Genomic DNA, 20,820 nt, shown 5'->3' on the forward strand with positions numbered 1-20,820 from the left:
ACAGCTGTGCTTGACAGTGTAAGACCAAACCTGGTTACAGAAATACCTACTTGGTTTGTCTACACTAAAGAACTTGTTACTGCCTTACTTGTTGGATTAATATATTGTTATAAAGAAAGAAAGAACCGTATTAAGCGTTTTCTCTTTGACAGGTAATATTTTATTTATTGGAGAAACAAAGATAAATAAGACATTGTTTCTGCTCTGGGGTAGCTTAAAACCATATTGGAGCACTCTGATGTCTTCCCACCGAAAATCTCTTTCTCCCGTATCTGAGGAATTTTTTTGTATACTAGGAGAGCTAAATAGTATTTGGGGCTTTTGCGTGGCTGTACAACTGGACTGTGTCCAATGTATTGTCCATGGAATGTGGCTTTGAACTGAACCAGCATGGTGTGTGAGTACGCCATCTGCCAAGGCACCACTTCTGGGACCAGCAAGATTTTCTGTGAGAGTCAAAGATTAAGCAATTAATGATCTCAGAAACAGGGATGGCAACTGAGGGAAATGTGTCCTATCAGGATCACTGTAACTACTGAAATCTGTTTGAGGACTTTCATTTCCCCTTTGCAGCTCTACCCTAAGCATTAGGAAAATCTGGATTTGAAATCTTTTAGATTTCATCAACATTTGTCACATTTCAGCCATCCCTGGAAATTCACTCAGGTTCTTCTTGTGTTTCATGGCATCTGGCTATATGATGATATAGGATTTTTTTTTTTTTTGGTATCAATTTTTAGTTCACAGAAAGCTGGAATGCCACCAGAGAGACTATCACATTGCTAGCTCCTGCTCATTCTGCCTTCTCTGTATATTTTCCAAACAGAATTGTGTAAGTGAGCAGCTACACAGAATTCTGAGGCCTTATGTATGTACAAGATTAGGGGGCCATCCTCTTTAGTTTTCTAAAACTCATAAATGGTAACAATACTACCAACAATGGATATACCATTGCGGATCGGGATCTGAGCTCTTTACATTTCCTCGAATCTTCAAAACAGCCTTCAAAGTTGATATATTATTGTCAATGGCAGAAAGCTGGGGAAGGAAGAATAATTTGCCAAAATTCATACAGCTAATAAATTATGTAGAGCTTGAGTCCATTTGACTTTAAATTCTATGCCCTTTCTTTCTTGTTCTGCTGGTTCCCTCTGTGGCACTTTGGACACTGAGCTCATGACTGTTTATATTCATTAATTCATTCACTCCTTCCTTCTTTCTTACTTCCCTTCAGTCATTCACTTTTTCAAACTTTTTAAATTCGTAGATATGTTTCTACATCTCCTGGCTTCAAAGCACTGTGATAGATAAATATTAGTATGACCAAGTTGCTGTTCTTAAGTATTTCTAAAATAAGTTGGAAGATAAGACTCAGACACACACACACACACACACACACACACACTCATACTGTCCAAGCTCTAACCACTGCAATAAGAAGAGCACAGTAAGCAAAGATTTTTAGATTCAGATGAGGGAGAAAGGTATTACTTTTCTCTAGGAGGATCACAGGAAGTACCTGAGTCCTGAACATGGAAAGTAAGGGACACAATGTGGATAGAAACCTCAGGATAGGCTAGGGTGCTAATTCTCCACTCTTCCTTCTGTGGCAAAGCTCAGGTCCTTGAGCATACTCGGATCCTGATGCCGGTTTCTTTGAAATGACTTAGGCTAGAGGTTGTGTGTAGCTAGAGGAGTGCTACCTGACATGGAGCTGATCATAGACAGTGATACCTTGTCCAAGTAGAATGGAAAATCGAAGCTGTCTGCCATTATTGCTCAAAAGTCAAGCACAAATCTCAGTGCCATAAAAGCATGCCATCTTTCTCATGTGCCTGCAGGTCAGTGGGGGTGCCCATGGCCTCAGGCTGGCTTCAGCTACAGGTCCCTGCTTTATACACTGACTGTGGCTGCACTTGGTCACCTCTGTGGGTTGGACTCAGGTGTGGGCCATGTGTGAACAGGTGGAAGCTTTCTGGGAGGTTCTGTTTTTTGCGACGGAGTCATGCTCCATGCAGTGCAGTGCAGTGGCGGGATCTCGGGTTACTGCAACCTTTGCCTCCTGGGTTTAAGTGATTCTCCTGCTTCAGCCTCCTGAGTAGCTGGGATTCCAGGCACACACCACCACGACCAGCTAATTTTTGTGTTTTTAGTAGAGGTGGGGTTTCACCATGTTGGCCAGGCTGGCCTTGAACTCCTGACCTCAAGTGATCCACCCACCTCTGCCTCCCAAAGTGCTTGGATTACAGGTGTGAGCTACTGTGCCCAGCAGGGATGTTCTTTTGATGGACCTTAGCAGCGGGACAAATACAAAGCCTTGGTTCCAATTACATCTGCTAATGTCCCTTTGGCCAAAGACATTCAAGTGGCTGGGCACAATCACTGGGAGGAAGTGGGGAGCATGATGTATGCACACTAATGTACGGGCGTGCATAATTTTGAAGAATAGTTTAATCTGCCACACATATAATATAAGAGGGGTAAGGAAGATAAAAAATCAAATCTAGATCATGATCTAGAAAGGAAAAAAGTACAAACACACTCGAAGAACATGGGAGATGTTACAGTCCATTTTACAAGTAATACTGAGACACTTTAGAAAGATTATGTAGCGCACACACACCCAGAATTCTTGTACATATTGGACTGGAGTATGGCGATATCGGATATAAAGGGAGTAATCGTGAGGAAGGCCTAAAATGGGGAGGTGAATATTGAGATATAAAGGAGTTGAAGATGTGAAGGGTAATTCTGAGACAGAATTGCTAACTGTTGGTGCCTTGCCGATATCAAAGATTAGGTAGGAGGAATTCAAGATAGTGATTCTCTTGCAGCCCATTACAAAACATGGGAGGATAATGAGACTTTTAGGTGGGAGGGGAAGGCTCGGAGTGGGTGATGTGGGGGATGGTTTTTCCTGACAGAAACAGGGAAATCATGCAGGGGAGGACTTCAAGTCAGAGAATGATGAACAGTGGCCCCTGCTGAGTAGGGACAGTCCTGGGGAGAGGCTGGGAGCTCTGAGAATGGGGATGGGGAGGGGCACAGGGCCTGGGGATGAGACGGAACCCCAGGGTGTGAGAGTAGAGAAGAGGTCTGAATGGGATTTAAGGACAAAGGGTGTCCTGGTGCCATACTGGATGGAGGAGGCAGACTCCAGCCATTGTATTTGTGGTCAGGTTGTTGGTGAGTGCTGGGCATCACTGTTCGAGGGACATTGATGGTGAAGGCAACAGAAGAGCTTGAGAAAGCAGCAGGGGAGGGCATCATTTATTGCTGTTAGTTATGGATGCATTTCATTTGAGTGTCCTGGGAGCATTCCTAAAATGAGAATGGCAAGAGGTATTTGAAAGGCATCGATTCATTTTAATTTTTATTTTATTTTGTTTTATATTTTTTGAGATGGAGTCTTGCTCTGTTGCCCAGGCTGGAGTGCAGTGGCATGGTCTCGGCTTGCTGCAACCTCTACCTCCCAGGCTCAAGCAGTTATCTTGCTTCAGCCTCCCAAGTAGCTCGGATTACAGGCCCATGCCACCAGAGCTGGCTAATTTTTTTCTATTTTTGGTAGAGACGAGGTTTCACCATGTTTCCCTGGCTGGTCACAAATTCCTGGCCTCAAGTGATCTGCCCACCTTGGCCTCCTGAAGTGCTGGAATTACAGGCGTCAGCCACTGTGCCCGGCCACATCGATTTGCTGAGAGAGTAAAGTCCTTGCTGTGTCTTAAGAGGGCAGCAAGCAGATTAGTAACTGCTTCTATGTAGTAGATATTCTTTTTTTTTTTTTTTTTGGCGGGGGGATGGGGGTGGGCATTCAAGTGATTCTCCTGCCTCAGCCTCCTAAGTAGCTGGGACTACAGGCAAACAGCACCACGCCCGGCTAATGTATTTGCAGTAGAGACGGGATTTCACCATGTTGGTCAAGCTCTTCTCGAACTCCTGACCTCAGGCGATCCACTCACCTCGGCCTCTCAAAGTGCTGGGATTAGAGGCCTGAGCCACCGCGGGTGGCCCTGTGTAGTAGGTATTCTGAAACTAGAATTCCATTTAGGGTAGCCTAGTTCTTGTCCTAGCAAATAATCTGACTTTTCATTTTTATGCTACAAAATGTTAAAGTCTTCTTCTGTTCGTGCGTGTCAATATATAGATGCAAAAGCTTTTTGTAAATGTTTGCTGATTTTCATAGTTAAATCAACCAAGAGAGAATGAACCCTGGGTGGCAGGAGTGTGCTCCTGCCTTGCTTCCCCACTGGTGTAACGATGTGTGTGCTGGTGCCCGTGGAGGGGTGTGTGTGGAGTCTACTCAAACACATTCATTTCCAATGCTATATAGAAATGCCCTCTAATTGATAATAACTTTCTGTACTTTTATAAAACAGAAAAGAATGACATATCAATTCTGATGTCAATCAGTTTTATTATTTAAGAATATTTTTAGTAGCCAGGCGTGGTGGCACCCGCCTGTAATCCCAGCTACTCGGGAGGCTGAGGCAGAAGAATTGCTTGAACCCAGGAGGTGGAGGTTGCAATGAGCTGAGATCGCACCACTGCACTCCAGCCTGGATGACAGAGTGAGACTCCGTCTCGGGGAAAAAATAAAAAAAGAATTATTGTTTTCACTGTGCTTATAGATCCACTTTGGTAATTTTTTTTTTTTCCTGGTAGATTTCATGTCCTTTTGAATATGACTTCAGCATTCTGTTGTGTTTCACGTATCCCCAAATTTCTGTTTCTGGCCCCAGTTCAGTGTTGTTTGTCTACCATGTGTAGTGTGTAAGTGCTGTGGCCAAACGTGTGCCTAAGCTGGTCAATTACATGTCACTTTCCTTTCCTTTCTAACACTGAGGACAAGTTAAACTCTATCTGGCATTTCATGTTTGCCATTTCCTTGTTTTTTTTTTTCACCTTGCTCCCAAACAGAACTGTGACCTGGATCAGCAGAGCATCGTGCACGTTGTTCAGAGACCATGGAGAAAAGGTCAAGAAATGAATGCAACTGGAGGCGACAACGCCAGAAACACGGTGGGAGGCTGTGAGCGGGAGCCCCAGAGTTTGACTCGGGTGGACCTCAGCAGCTCAGTCCTCCCAAGAGACTCTGTGGGGCTGGCTGTCATTCTGCACACTGACAGCAGGAATGACTCGCCACCAGCTGGCAGTCCAGGTAATTGGAATGCCCTAAGAGTATTAAAGCATTCTCTTTGTTTGTTTAGTGCAGTCTCCATGGAGCATGGCCTCACCAGGTGCATATTTAGTGTATGATACGTTTTGGATTGGAGTCTCTAATTCACTACAAGGAGACATCACTGTAGGAGGAGTACTTTGATGTAAAATTTGGGAATGCCTATGAAACAGGTTTTCCCATTGAGATTAAACAGAAGAGATATGTTTCTAGTGATGTAGAAAAATTCTAAAAAGTAGAAAGAACTTGAAAGCTAATCGAGCCATTTGTAGTTTCTAAAGCCACATATTCCAATGGCAATGACATCCTTAGTGTGAAAGGACTCTTCCTTCTCTCTATGCTACCACCCATTTCAAAATGCTTTTCTTTGGCAAAGATGGTTATTGTTTAGTTATTTTTAAAATATCAATATGTGTCTCTCAGTCTTTTATTCTCTAATCTAAATAGTCAAAGGTGTAATAGAATTAATTTTTACTGTGTTTGACAGAAAACACAAAATAATCACAATGACTTTACAGGGTAGAAGTTGATTTTCCTCCCACATACAACAGGTCCTGGCAGTGGTGGGCTGGTATGGCCTTCACAGTATCAGAAAGTTCTGGGACTTGCAAGGTGGAAGCCTAACATAATAAGAAATGCCTCCCACTAAAATTACTAAATAAAACTTAAGGAACTTAAAAATTTTCGATGAGCTTGCAAAAACAAAAAAGATAATTTCCAAGGACAAGTGAAAATGTAGAAATAATATCTTTAAATACGGGAGTAGATAAACCCAGAAAGTAAGGCATTAGCTGATACTCTGGTGATCTTGAGATGACTGTGGGAGGGAAAGAGGCTCTGCTTCATGTGAGCTGGGCACCTCAGGTCTGGAAAGAAAAACTGAGAAATGGAAACAGATGTCAAAAATGGGGAAAAATGAGATAAATCTAAACCCCTGCAATGCTCTTGTGATCCAGAATAAGATAAATTAATATAGATATCAAACCCAAGCTCATAACAATTTTGATGTTTCAACCAGAGTATGTAGAAGATCATTCTGACATTGACACCTCTAGATAAAAACAAGCCCTACTAAAGGATACTCATGCTCCAACATTATAAACCAAACAAGGGAAAATTCCACCTTAAGGGTGTGTGAGACCAGAATATACCATCCCAAAATATGCCACGTTAGCATAAGTATTATTTTGAGCTGATTATTTTGAGAAACAGTAGACATAGGACAAGCTCTAAAAAAAGAGCGGAAGTCACCTTTTTGTAAGGGAAATTTATATCTACCAAGGAAATCTCCATTTGTAAGGGTGTCTCCCTCTCCTTACTAGGATGAGAAGGACAGAGTCTCTGGAGACTCTGTTTCTTGAGAAGTCACCAACTTAATAATCTGCGTAACAAATCTTACTCTTGTCTTCTCCTCTCCCTTTCTTCCTTTGCCATTGAAGATGGTATCCAAGCCTGAATTTTAGACCACCTCTTTGAGATTTACGCATTTTTTCTGGATGTCTCACATGTACGGTCATCCCTCCCCATCAATAGGCAATATGTTTCAAATCCCCCAATGTATGGCTGAAACCAAAAGTGGTACCAAACCCTATATTTACTATGTTTGTTCCTGTACAACTGTGTAACAGATTGGATTTATTATATTAGTAGACTTATCTACTAGTTATTTGATATCCCAAAATAAAATTCTTACTAAAAATAAAAAAATCACATTGTTTAGAACAAAATTAAACCTTTACCTGTCACTGAATATTAAAAACAATTTTAGAACAATAATCATATTCACATTCTTTAATCCGTTTCCTAGCGCATCTGTCTCTACTATCTTATCAAACATATTTATCTGAAAATTTGAGTCTTATTTTGTTTTTTCAAAAAATTGCCCTTGGTCTTCTCCAGAATTTTCTTTTATGAGAATGAACTTAGAATTATTGACATTTTCAATTGACTCTCTTTGTCTTTCTCTCTAGACCATAATATTTTAGTTGAGAAAATATAGTATTCTCTCTATATAGGGTCTGAAGTACCAGTAGGCACTGAGAAAATTCTGCTAAATGTATAATATTCTCTTTATATTTTTAAATTGAAATGTGTAATTATTTCCACCCAAACAATAGACAATAAATTCTTGTAAATGTGTGGAATGCGGTAAATGACAGCAGCTTTCAGAGTACTGTGTGGCCTATGATGACGTGCTGTTTCACCTTTAATTTCCACCCATGTCTGAGTCACATCTAACCTCTGATCACCCTGTTTCTCATTTACCCCTCTGTCTTGTGGTCTGCCAGCTTTGTGCATTTTGCAGGCTAGGGACTGGCTTAGGCAAGTCTACATGGTGCAGCTGGGGGCTGCAGGGGTGCCCTCCTAATACACTTCTCCCTGCACCACTACAGACTGGGGGTGACTTCCTGGTACCCTACATACTGCTACTGAAAGGCCTCTGTATAGTTATATTGCATCTGTAAAGGACTGGGAAAACAGACATGGCTTATCCCAGGTCAACTTTCAGATTTAACTCTGTGTTAAACTAACAACTAAACTACAAGTAATCCTCTCCTACTCATTAGAACCGGTAGGAATCCTTTTCAGAACCTTAGGACTCTCCTTTATTACTTGCTAGTTTGTACTCCAGTTCTGACTTCACCTTTGAATCTCTTTGAGGATGGAGTTTTTGTCCAGTTAACTGTAGTTTTCCTCAAAATCTCTTAGAAGAGTGGTGCGACATGTTTACTAAATTCCTTAAAATTGTAAACATAGTCATTCATCAGAATTCCTGTGCATTTACCTTTTAGAACGAATGCTTTATTTAAGATTATACAGAGAAAATGAGATTTCATCTCTTCAAATGTCTTGGTTCATTCTTGGCTTGAGTTAAGACTTTGAATGGAATGATTTGAAATGACTATATGCAAACAGTATGCCTATATGATTATTTTTCTTCACTAAAAATTATAGCGTAAAGTTACTAGAGCAGAGAGTCACAGATTGTCATGTGCAGAATTATCTTGCATGCTTTTCCATGTTTCTTTGATGGCCAGAATGGCAAGAAAAAAAAAAAATCTTATTTCATTACTTTTCTGTGACCAGAAATTCTGATGTATTTGTCTGGGGGTAGAGGCCCCAAAATGTTGCTACTGACTACACTCTGAGAAACTCTGCCCTATTGCTAAGGTTTTCCAGTCTTACAATTATGGATCCTACCTGTTGTTCTCATGCAACAATTGGATGCTGGGTGGGAGAACAGAGGCAAGTTGGTGAGAGGTGAACACACTGAGCCAATCACAGAAGCCTGAGACGATTCCTGTCTACGTACTTCACATATTAAACACATACAACATCTGTCATTTGGAAAGACGCAAATGATCCTTGGTTATACAATGATTGAAAACCTCTGCCTCAGAAAAATAGATTAAAAGAAATTCCAATTTTCTGTGCTTCCAGAGTCTTCAAATTCAGCTTCGAAGGATATAAGTGCTGGCTGGATGTGGGAGGGCTCTAATGGGTGAATAGCTGGGCTGTAGCCACACATGTTATTGAAACAATGGAAACTTCTGAAACCTGAGAAGGTGCCTTTCAAGTATTTTTAGTTGGCAAAACAAAAGATAACTGGTCAACATGAGAGGTGACAACATGATGTACATGAATAACCGGTTACACCGTTGGTACTAAGAACGCAAGCATGTCACACTAAGACTTGTAAGAGGACGTCCAAGAACTGGAATGAGTCATTGAAGTAATTTTTACAGCAGTGCCGCTCAAGCTTTAGTGCTCATCAGAATCACCTGAGGGCCTATAAAATCACAGATTCCTGGGCCCAGAACATTTGGCCTTGGATGGAAGCTGAGAAGTTGCAGTTCTAACAAGCTCCCAGGTGATACTAATACTGCAGGCCCAGGGGCTGTGCTTTGGGTAGTACTGCCCTAAATAGTAAAAAATAATATTGCTTAAAATATGGTCAGTGAATAAAATCTATTTTACTATGTTGTGAACAAGAACATTGAGCTGCACCTGGGCTGCAGAGTGCCTGCGTGTAAATGACCTTCACATGTTGCTGGTGTTTCCTAAAGGAGCCTCCATTCATCATCTCCTGACAGTCAGCTGAAGTCATTGGACCTAGTAAAAAAAAATAGGAGGCTCCTCTAATATCATGCAGTTAATGAACTACATAAACAAATGATGATTGAGTCCTTACTCTGTGCCAAGCACAGTGCCAGGTACTGGCATGTAGCAGAAAATAGAAACAGACAAAATGCCTACCTGAGCGGAGCTGTTCTGTTTGGAGAAGAAGCTAATAAAGAAACAACCAACCAACTAGTAAGTGTGTGTTCTGTGGAGAAACTGCAGAGTAAAGGGGACAAAGAGTGTTGGTGGGGAGTTTTTGTAATACACGGCAGCCGCGAGGCCTATGTGATGAGCTAACCTGTGAGGAGGGTACCCCCAGGGAGCACCCATTTGTGCGCAGGCAGAGGCGACAGCAACTCGTGAGCCCCAGGCAGGGCCCTGCCCAGAAAACGCAGCAGCCTGTATGGGGTGGAGCTTGTAACAGGTGGAGCTCGGAGAAGAGGATGTCAGAAAAAGGGCAGGGTAGAGAGGTCAGGCAGGGTCCGCTGGGCCCAGGATTTGACCCTGTTGAGAAATTTGACTTTCGAGCAATGGAGTGACATGATCTGACTTCAGGAAGTCTCACGGTGGCTGCTTGTGAAGGAACTGCAGGAGGAAAGGGTGGAGGCAACACAACCCGTAAGGTTTCAAATCCTAGAACTGCCGCATTGCCCAGAACAACGGGAACGGGTCCTACCTGCAGGCAGTATGGGTGAGTGCTTGCTGCAAACCTGGCAGTATAGGAAAACCTGTCTCCCTGAAATATCTCTTTTAATTCCTTGCAGCCCTGTAAGGTAGACCATGTTCATATCCTCTTTATAGATGAGGAAACTACACAGACCACTTGAGGAACCGACCCAGACCATCCAAGCCTTACCCAGGGGAACTGTCTCACTGCAGAGCTTACGTAAAGTGTCCAGTCGCCTGTGTTTTCCTGAATATGGATACCAGAAGAAAGGAACTTTTCCATTTCCTCTAGACATTTTGGTTAGAAAGTAGATATAGTCTTAACATAGATCTTTTTGGAGAGTCATATTAATTGATTTCAGCCAAGTAGTCAAATTTTAAAACTCTATATCACATGGTATACTATTTTTTTCAGAATTTTTGCTTTTGGAAAAACAAAAGAAAAACTTTGGTAATGTTTTCCAGTTTTTTTGAGTGTTACTGTCTAGCTTACTAAGAAAGCATTTAATTATACGGAAGAACAATTTACTATACAATAGGCCTTTTGCTTCTTGCTAAATGCAAGAGACTAGTTTTGAGGAAACAGTAGATCACACTTCTCCAAGCCATGGCCCACAGGCCGCATGCAACCTAGGACAGCTTTGAACGCAAATTCATAAACTTTTTGAAAACATGATGAGGTATTTTTGTTTTTGTTTTGTGATTTTTGTTTATAGGTCACCAGTTATTCGTGTATTTGATGTGTGGTCCAAGACAATTTTTCTTCCATTGTGGCCCAGGGAAGCCAAAAGATTTGACATTCCTGCATTATGTGCCTGAATAAGTTATTGAAATATGACTTGTAAAGGGTAAATAGAAAAAATATAAAAATAGACAAATATTTTTAGAAATTTTAAATAAACGCAATTGAATTTAAGACGAGCTCTGGAGATACGCCATTGATACATGATAATTATTAGAGAATATGTTTTTATCAACAGTTTTTTGCCAATGGTTGAATGCAGTACAAAATGAAAATTATTCTGGGATTGTATATTAACTAACACCTGCCAAACGCTAATCAGTCATGGAGGCCTGCTAATGGAATAAAGTGATAAGCTTCAGACTTAATTCACATTTTATCCAAAACCAAATCTCAAGTACTTGAAAATGTGTGTTATACATGCTAATGACTTTAAGCCAGAGGGCGTGAATTTCTTGTTTTGCACAACTGTAAGGACTACCTCTTGTGTAAATCTTCCTTGAAAAAAACCAAAATTTTGGCAGTCACACTAGAGTTAATATCAACATAAAACAATGAAAAATACATTATTATTTTGCCAGGATTTTAATCTTTCTTCCAACACTGAAATTTGTACAGTAATATCCCTTTTCAATATTAAAGGCGAAAACACAGAAAGTGATATTGCACTATAGTGAGAGGTCTGCCAGCCTCACATATTTCTAGTGGGGGAGGAATGGTTGAAGTAGGGGGAAAATCCTGAAATCTTCTCCAAGAAGTTTGTACACTACTGTAGATGCAGAACTAGTTGCTCTTTACTTTTTTTTTAGATGAAGTTTTGCTCTTGTTGCCTGGAGTGCAGTGGCGTGATCTTGGCTCACTGCAACCCCTGCCTCCTGGGTTCAAACAATTCTTCTGCCTCAGCCTCACGAGGAGCTGGGACTACAGGCGCACATCACCATGCCTGGCTAATTTTTGTATTTTTATTAGAGACGGGTTTCACCATGTTGGCAGGCTGTTCTTGAACTCCTGACCTCAGGTGTTCCACCCGCCTTGGCCTCCAAAAGTGTGCTCCTTCCTCTTTATAGTGCTTTACATACGGTCATGTCATTACTTGCAACATATTTGTTTACACTTGTAAGGGGCACTCATCAAATTCAAGTCAGTCATCTAATACATTTTCTACCTCCATTGGCTGGCGCATGGGTAACGAGGGATAAAGTTTTGTCATACTGTCAAAAAGCTTTGTCCACCATGTGAAATGTAACTCTTATAGCTCTTCAACTCTTATGAGTCACATTTGGCAGGAGAACATGGTTAATAATTGCATATGGAAAACGTGGTAGAGTGTGCCTTGGGTATTCAGAAAGTAAGCAACAATCCTGCCCTGAGGAAGGCAGAGCTTGGCCGAGGGGTCCTTTGAGACAACCATCCCTTGGGGCCATATACTTGTCAATGAGTACCACTCACATGTGTTTTAATCTGCTGCCTTCTGAGTAATTCTTATGTATAATAAACCCATTGATTGGAACAGGCGATACAAAGGTTAGTAGCAGGAACAAGATCCTCCAGTAGCTCACAGTTTGGCAAATGCATATACACAAGGTGAAATGGAGTAAGTTTTAAAAAATGGGTACAGTGACAGTAATATGGGGATTTAGAGGAGTGAGAAGCAAAGACAGACCCTGAGCCTGGCTTTGAAACACAAGAAGGCAACACTGTAGATGTTGGGAAGAATTAGGTCCCGTGCAGGTGACCAAGCTTCCTGGAGTCTATTATAGGTTCAGAGGATCTTTGAAGTCGTAAGAGTGGGTTTCCTGCCCTCAAGAGCTCTGAATGCCAAAAGTCACAGCTGCTGTGACTTTGTGTCCATCACTCCCTCTTCTGGTGTCGAAGAAAGTGTTCCTCATGCCATGTATATTTTTTCCTTTCTTTCGAGATGGAGTTTCACTCTTGTCATCCAGGCTGGAGTGCAGTGGGGCGATCTTGGCTCACTGCCACCTCCGCCTCTTGGGTTCAAGCAATTCACCTGCCTCAGTCTCTGAGTAGCTGGGATTACAGGCACCCGCCACCATGCTCAGCCAATTTTTGTATTTTTAGTAGAAATGAAGTTTCGTCATGCTGGCCAGTCTGGTCTCAAACTGCTGACCTCAGGTAATCCACTGACCTCGGCCTCTCAAAGTGCTGGGATTACAGGTGTGAGCTACCACACCCAGTCCCATGTTTTTGCTTATATACTTGCAAAAGGAGTATGAAATAGAGCTGGAAGGAGCGTCAGCATGCAATTGACAAAAGCTGTCTAGAGGAATACCATGCTGCCCCAAGATGCCCCAAGTGGGCAACACAGGCTGAGGCTGGCCCCGTCTACCCTGTGCTTTTGTTCTTATCTGTTTGGGTTCATGCCTCTATGGGAAACGTTTTGTGTTTTGTGGTTAGTTATCTGTTTTGAAACATAAACAAATAGTAACTGTAGGGGAGGTAGATGAGAAATGCCAACGTTGGTAGTTGAAGTTAAATAGGGTACCTGCAGGGAGCCTCAAAATGTTTTGATTTTTCTGAAGTCACCTCTGCAAAGTCATATTGTGATTTAAAGGGGAAAGGGGACGTTGCATTCAAGACTCCATGAGGCCTGGCTGGACAGTGTGCTCTTCTAACGAGAGGCCTCTACAAATGGTAGTGTCTGGGTGTCCCTCTCCTGGAGGCCTAAATGGCCAATCAAGCAAATCATTTACATTTTTTACTCTTCCAACCCTGAAGTGTTTCAGAGGACACTGTCCATATGCCAAGATGGGGAGATCTGCACTTGACAGGAATGAGCGCGGAGGCAGCGTGTTTCCAGCTGGGGAGGTCCATCTTGGGAATCATGAGAGCATTCTAATTATTGCAGAGTCTGCCAAAAATGCAGGCAGGCTGCTGGATTCCATTTTCTTGAAGGGAAGGTAAAGAAAACATTTCAAATTGTTAGAATTTAACTCTCCATAATATACTCTTTTCAGTCTTTCTAAATTTGTTCTGAATAAATAAGAACTAATGGAAATTTTGTGAAACTTTAATGGAAGGTGTTATTTTGTATGACCTATAGCTTCCAAACATTTCACACATAAATCAGGAATTTGTATTCTACCTATGTAACAAAAACAGAATTAACAAAATATCTATTTTAGAATAGAAAGTGAAACCCTTCTGACAAAGAAAATATCACTACATTCTTTTTTAGATTGCTTTTTGATAATTTCACAGAATCAGGCCCAAACTCCTACACCTTCTACATCTATTTGACTATAATTAATTTTCCAAATGATACCTCTGATGCTCTGTAAGATTTTAAAATTCTTCCTCAATCCCCAATCCCCAAAGATTGACTGCCTTCGGTGTTAGAGGTGTGTTATTAGATTCTGATTCCTTGAAAATTAATGCTCAATCTTTTCTGTGCATGATAATTAAACTCACCATAATACCCAGTCCATCAGTGGGGTTGTGATTTGCTTCCTGTAAGAAGGGAATCAAATGGCCAATAATTTACTTCAGTGGATTAAAGAAAAATCCTTTGAACCAGTGTTTACCACAGTTCCTGGTATATACTACGCATTTAATACAGGATTTTTGTTGCTAGAAAATGCAGTCAAAAAGGGTGACAGACATTGATTTCGAATCCTTCAGACCATTCATGGTACCTAGGCTGTGACGTGTCTGCCATGCAAATGCTAAGCTGATTGCCAATAAGTGTGGACCCTGGAGCCAACCAACTTAGCCCGTCTTGGCTCTGCTTCTTGCTACCTCTAGGACTCAGACGATTTACTTTCTTGCAGTTCGTAGTGTGTTCTGTGGGCCAGCAGCAGCAATTGGGATTTTATCAGAAATGCAGAATCATTGGCCCCCTATCAGACCTACTGAATCAGTAACCTTCATTTTAATAAGATCCTCAAGTGAATAGTGCACTGCTTTATTTTTAAACATACCAGGCCACAGTTTCCCCTTTTCTCATATAGAGGTAAGGAAAAAGTACCTAACTCATGAAGCTGATGTCAGATACTTCATGACAAGGGCCTAGAAAAAGGCCTGGAATATACCAAGTGCTGAATAACTGTTATCCATTTCAGTTATCCCTTTGCTTTCTAGTTCACATAGACGAAGGCCCAATATTGTGCTCATGCTGTAAAATACTCCCTAGGTTTACAGATCCGGGGCCACCTGCCTGAATTCCCCCCAGAACAAGTGCTAGGTCCCCAACCCATACTTGGGAGATGACAGGTTACTCTAGTTTTGGGGTCAGGGTTTTGTTTTGTTTTATTTTATTATTTTACTTTTTGTATGAGTCTCTTTATTTAGTTTTAAATTTTGATCACCTCCACCACACATTTGGAGCTAAATTAGGATAGTGGGTGCTCTATGATAATGATGGGCGGCATGAGGAATAATACTTCCTATGGCTATCTTTCTAGAATATTACATTTTCGTTGTTTCCCAGCCCTAAATGATGGATGAATGTATTTGTTTTCCATTTTACGTTAGGTAATGTAGTACTCTTTTTTGAGTATTTCATCCGAAAAGTGGATACATTTTCTATTGGGACTTGCTCAAAGGACCCTTTGGCAATGAGTGTGTGCCCCACTTCGTATTGTGAAAGAGAAGATTAGCTAGGGACAGGTCACAGATATAGGTCACAGGGGACTTAACCGAGCTGTCTCTGGCAATAGATGAAGGATTGGGGCAATTAGGAACAAGTTTGCATTCAGCAAGTGGTGTTCATCATGAAATGCAAACAGAGCTCTTCTTCTAAGTGAGCAGGAAGACTGTGAACACAGATTGAGATTGAATCAACTGGCCAGTGCATCAAACGACACAATGGAAGCTGAGTCCTGCTAATGTGTCTTTTTGGATTTTTTCTTTTTCTTTCTTTCTGTTTGTTTGTTTGTTTTTGAGATGGAGTCTCACCCTATCACCCAGGCTGGAGTGCAGTGGTGCCATCTCGGCTCAGTGCAACCCCCAATTCTCAGGTTAAAGCAATTCTCCTCCCTCAGCCTCCAGAGTAGCTGGGATTACAGGCGCCCACCACCATGCACAGCTAATTTTTGTATTTTTCGTAGAGACAGGGTTTTCCCATGTTGGCCAGAGTGGTGTCAAACTCCTGACCTTGTGATCTGCCCACCTTGGCCTCCCAGTATTTGGGATTACAGGTGTGAGCCACCATGCCAAGCCCATCTTTTTGGATATTTTCATGATTCTAGTTCATGGATCTTTACCTGGGTCAAAGACGATCCATCCTTCCTTAGCTGCAAGAGGAAGGTATGTATGCATCTTCATGAAGTTCTGCTGTTCGGAGGTAAGACAGTCTTCTCTAACCTCCTGAAAACTAAGGCAGATATTTTAATCTAGAGTGATAGCTTAGGAAAGATGATTTACAAGTATTCACAGATTGTTGTTTGCCATTCTATTTCTTTATTGTCACAAAGAACATAAAGTCCCAGCTTGGTGAGTGATACTCTTGCCTGAGTAGTTATTTTAAAAAGCTGCTTGTTGTGTGGACTTTTTTTATGCCAATAAAAGATTTTTGATGATAAATAGCCAGCCAGACTCTTTGATTTCTAATTGATGGATATGAAGTCACCTCTCTTTTAATAATAGTTGACTCATTTGATTTTTTTTTTTACTTCATTAACTCTTCCATTGTGGCATCATTACAGTTTTGGTGGTGTCTCATATTTAACAACTGAATACAATCTTGGGGAAAGGTGGACCAAGAATTCTAGGACTAGAAGTTCCTACAAATAGTGAGGAAACATACTTCTAATTGACCATTTAGGATTTCCTTTTATGAAAATGAGAATGAGTATACCTTGCATATTTTAATAAGATTAGCATAGTTGCTGTAACAGTTGTTTATTTTGGATTGGTCCATTTGTGCTGGTAAAGTAGAACCATACCTTGTTTTCATTTACTTAATCCATTCTCTTCATGCCAAGAAGAAATATTATATCCCAATAAAACATGGACATCTTCAGTGACAAGCGGCAGCAGTCATTTAGTGCTGTTGTATGATTGCACATTTCTGGAACTTGCTACTTATTATGGAGAAACAGATTAGTTTAGATTAGATTAGTTCTGTCACCTGTTGTCACCAGCATCCCTGTTTCATTAACAGAGCCATTAGTATTTTTCATACAGGTGATGTTTCCAGTTTCTCTTTCAATTATCATTTCCATAGATATGCTCCTCTCTTGGACTCCACGGCAAATAATTTTTCTTGTTTCTGTGAAGAAAGAAAATACTCTTTTAACATAGTCAATTTACCAGGTTACTGTATACAACAGCGTCCTGAGCACGAGAATAGCACACGCAGGTGGTAGCAGCCCCGCTGGAAGGCAGAGTCCAGGAAGCAGGGGCATTTCCTCTCACTCTGGGCTGTTGCAGTACCTAACACAGTGCTGGGCACATCGTTGATGCTTAGTAACTTAATAATATGTGTTAAATGAATGAAAACAACATTTGTTTATTCGCTCATTGATAACCTTTTTGAAAATGGGAATTATAATTCATTTTAATCCAAGATTCCCAATTGTGGGGGTCTGAGCCCCTTTGGGCTACTGTGACAAAATACAAAATAGTCAGTGGCTTATAAGCAACAGACATTTATTTCTTCCAGTTCTAGACGCCGGGCAGGGAAGTCACAGAACAAGGCGCCTTAAAGCTGGTGTCAGCTGAAGGCTGCTTCCTGGTTCACAGATGGTGCCTTCCAGCTGTGCCCTCACATGGTGAAGGGAGCACAGCAGCTCTCCAGGGCATCTTCTGTAAGAGTACTTATCCCATTCACTCTTATACTCCATACTCACGATCTAATCACCTCTACGTTCCTTAGGTCTGAATGCCATCACACTGGTGATTAGGTTTCAACATCTGAATTGTTTGAGGACAGAAACAGAGCATAGCAGTGGGAGAAGTTTGCATTCCTGAAGTGGGGTCTAGCTCTTTGTCAGAGACAGACAGATGACTTAAGCATTGCAGTCAACATTAGAAGGTGCCCTGACTTCAAAATTCTATATACAAATAGGGAAACCTTGTCCTGAATTCTCCACCTGACAAATATCCATGGGAGGTTTATGTTGCACCTGCCCCCAATACAGTGATGTATCATTTAGTGTTACCATGTTTGAATCCCAGCTGCCTAACAGCTACATTGGTTATTTCCCCAAACATTAAAATTCAATGTGTGACAGCCCTAAAAGATAACAGTTAGCATGTTTCCTTCCCTCTTTGTGTGCTGTTCTTCTTCATTTCTAGTTCTTTTCATGTGCCCTAGACTTTTCTTTTACTTCAAACTGATAGGGAAGTATTTTAGAACTCTCACAAGAGAAAATGCAACTTTGACCTTTTGACTTAGTCATTTATACTCTCAGAGTTTATGATACAATTGTATTACAGATGTACACAATAAATTAGAAAGATGTTCAACATTGTTTATATTAGTAAAAAATGGAAAACAATCAAGAGGTACAACCATAGGTTCTGAATGTTTGGCAGTTCTATAAAATGGGTTACCATGTATCCATTGAATATGATATTTAGAATATTATTTAATGGCATGGAAAGACACCAAATGATAAAATTCAATTCCAAATTGCTGAGTAGAATATGATCTTACTCTAAAAAATAAGTATATATATCCCCATGTGTGCATATGCATACATAAAGAAAAATATTAAAACACACATGCAAGATTTAATAGCAGTTTGTTCTTGTGATGGGATTGTGACTTATTTTTATTTTGAATATTTGGTTTATATGAACTTTCTAGAATGAATATGTATTACTGTTTAAGATACGAAATTCTTCAGCTGCTAAAAGTATGTAATGTACTGGATCCCAAGGTCTGGAAATGTGGCTTCTTGGAGACTGTAAGTCAGCCCTCCTCCCTAGTGGGCCCCAGAGTGACTTCATTTCCTGAGGGCCTTTTACATAACCTAGGGCTCCCCTTTGATCATCATATTCCATAAGCCTAGGTTGAGGCCTGAGAATCCCTATGTTGAAGGTTTCACAGGTGATTCTGATGAGCAGCCAGTTTTAACACTTCATGTGCCAGTCTTTTCCTGTCTCCCGATCCTCCCACTCTCTCCTCTTTTAGATATAGTGTCTGGGTCATTCATCTAAACCCATTAACTAGGAGTAAGTTTGCGGCCACTCAAACTGTAGTCTCTTAATACTGTTTTTAACTAAAAAAAAGACAAGGAATCATTGAAGAGGAGAAGATTCTAGGCCTGGGACAAATCCTACGCAAGATGAACCTTGCCCATCTTGTGTGGCTATCTTATGTGAAAGCTAGCGGAGATTATGAAATCCAAAGGGACATACTTGAAGGACACGTGGGCTAATGAAGATTCAGTGTCCCAAGATGAGATAATCCAAGATGAAAACAGTATAATCTAAGACAAAAAAGTTATTGACAACTTAAAAATTCATAATTTTGCTGTAAAAGAAATGCATTAGAAACTCCTGGAAATAACTAGAGCCCTAAAATCTTGCTCAGGAAATTGATAATTAAAAGGAAAACAATAGGGTTTATCTAGCTTTTCCTGTAAGAATTCTATTTCAAGGTAACCAAATGGCCCTAGGAGTTGAGGAAAATTTTTCTTTACAGAGAAGTTTCAGACAATAATTGGAGAAGCAATTGTGAAATTAGATATTCACCATTTTGCAAGTCCTTCTTTATTCTGCCAACAGATATGAATAGATGAAACAATTAGATGAAAGTGAATGGGTTGATATAAACGAAGGGAATCTGGCTGATGCCATGTGATCAATCTTAGGATCAGTGGAAGTGGGACAACCAGCTAGTTACACATGATTTATAATTGAATCTGGGGGATGGTTACTCATTATACTACTCTCTGTACTTCTGTGTACTCATTAAAGGAAAAGTTCTTCCGTGTGTGTGTGTGTGTGTGTGTGTGTGTGTGTATGTGCGTAACAAATAGATGTGTGTAAACCATAGACTTTGGGGTTATCTGTTACACTGGATGGAAATCTTTACCAAACAAAAATGTACAAGGTGTCTCAGCCTCTACAAAGTGGTACAACTCCCTGCCAATAGGAAAACAAGCTCAACGCTGCATCAAAAGGACATCTAGTCGTCTGTTTGACCCATTTCTAAGTTGTGGCTATTTTTTTACACTCCATTCCCCCCCCCCCCCCTTTATAAATAATCAAAAGGTTTTCGTTTGTTTGTTTTTGAGACGGAGTCTTGCTCTGTTGTCACCCAGGCTGGAGTGCAGTGGTGTGATCTTGGCTCACTGAAACCTCTGCTTCCTGGGCTCAAGCGATTCTCCTGCCTCAGCCTCTGGAGTAGCTGGGGCTACAGGCGTCTGCAACCACGTTCAGCTAATTCTTGTATTTTTAGTAGAGACGGGGTTTCGCCCTGTTGGCTAAGCTGGTCGGAAACTCCTGACTTCAAGGTGATCAGTCCGCCTTGGCCTCCCAAAGTGTTGGGATTACAGGCATGAACCACTGCGCCTACCCCACAAAGGTTTTTGTTTTGTTTTAATCACAGAAAAATGCTTTTTTCATCCAGATCAAACATGGCCTCATTTTTTACATAGTTCCGATGAGACTGTTAATTAACCAGAGAGGCCTGCTTTCCTTTACAAATCTATAGCCATATAATTTTACCCAGATAATTAATTCTGCCTGAAAAAATTTTTTTTAAGGAATCTCAGATTTGACTTTTAAAAGCCTTTATTATTTGCTTTTCTTTCTCAAAGCTCAGGAAACAATTCCAAAACATTCTCTCCATCACATTTTGCCTGCACTGTATATATAAATTGGGATGAATTTCTCTCTTCCTGAAGTTCTCAGGAATAGAACTCTAATAGCCAGGTAGTAAACCTGATTTGTCCACTGGGCTTCATCAGCACTGTCTATGTGTCTCATTAGTTTTCTGGACTAGCCTACAGCTGTATCTGATGAAGTGAGATTTATTCTCAAATATAATTATCCACGTGTATTCTTTGTTGCACAATCGATTTGTTCAATTGTATCCTGGTAAGATGAGAACAAATCCTAATTGAACCTATGTAAATAACTATGTTCTAATGAAAAAGTAAGGCGAATCAGTAAAAGTATTTCTTTCTTCCTTTCTAAGGAT

General features: G+C 40.8%; 1 protein-coding gene across 5 annotated transcripts in view; it reads left to right on the forward strand.

Annotated features, from left to right (window-relative positions):
* Nucleotides 1-20,820, forward strand: part of PRKN (parkin RBR E3 ubiquitin protein ligase) — a 1,397,785-nt gene that overhangs the window by 463,839 nt on the left and 913,126 nt on the right. For all 5 annotated transcript variants that reach the window (XM_073022292.1, XM_073022290.1, XM_073022291.1 and 2 more), the window contains one exon: nucleotides 4,918-5,158. In XM_073022292.1, coding sequence (XP_072878393.1) covers nucleotides 4,918-5,158 — 241 coding nt within the window. The remainder of the gene's footprint in view (nucleotides 1-4,917; nucleotides 5,159-20,820) is intronic.

The sequence above is a fragment of the Chlorocebus sabaeus genome, chromosome 13 (genome assembly GCF_047675955.1).
Source record: "Chlorocebus sabaeus isolate Y175 chromosome 13, mChlSab1.0.hap1, whole genome shotgun sequence".
NCBI lineage: Eukaryota > Metazoa > Chordata > Mammalia > Primates > Cercopithecidae > Chlorocebus > Chlorocebus sabaeus.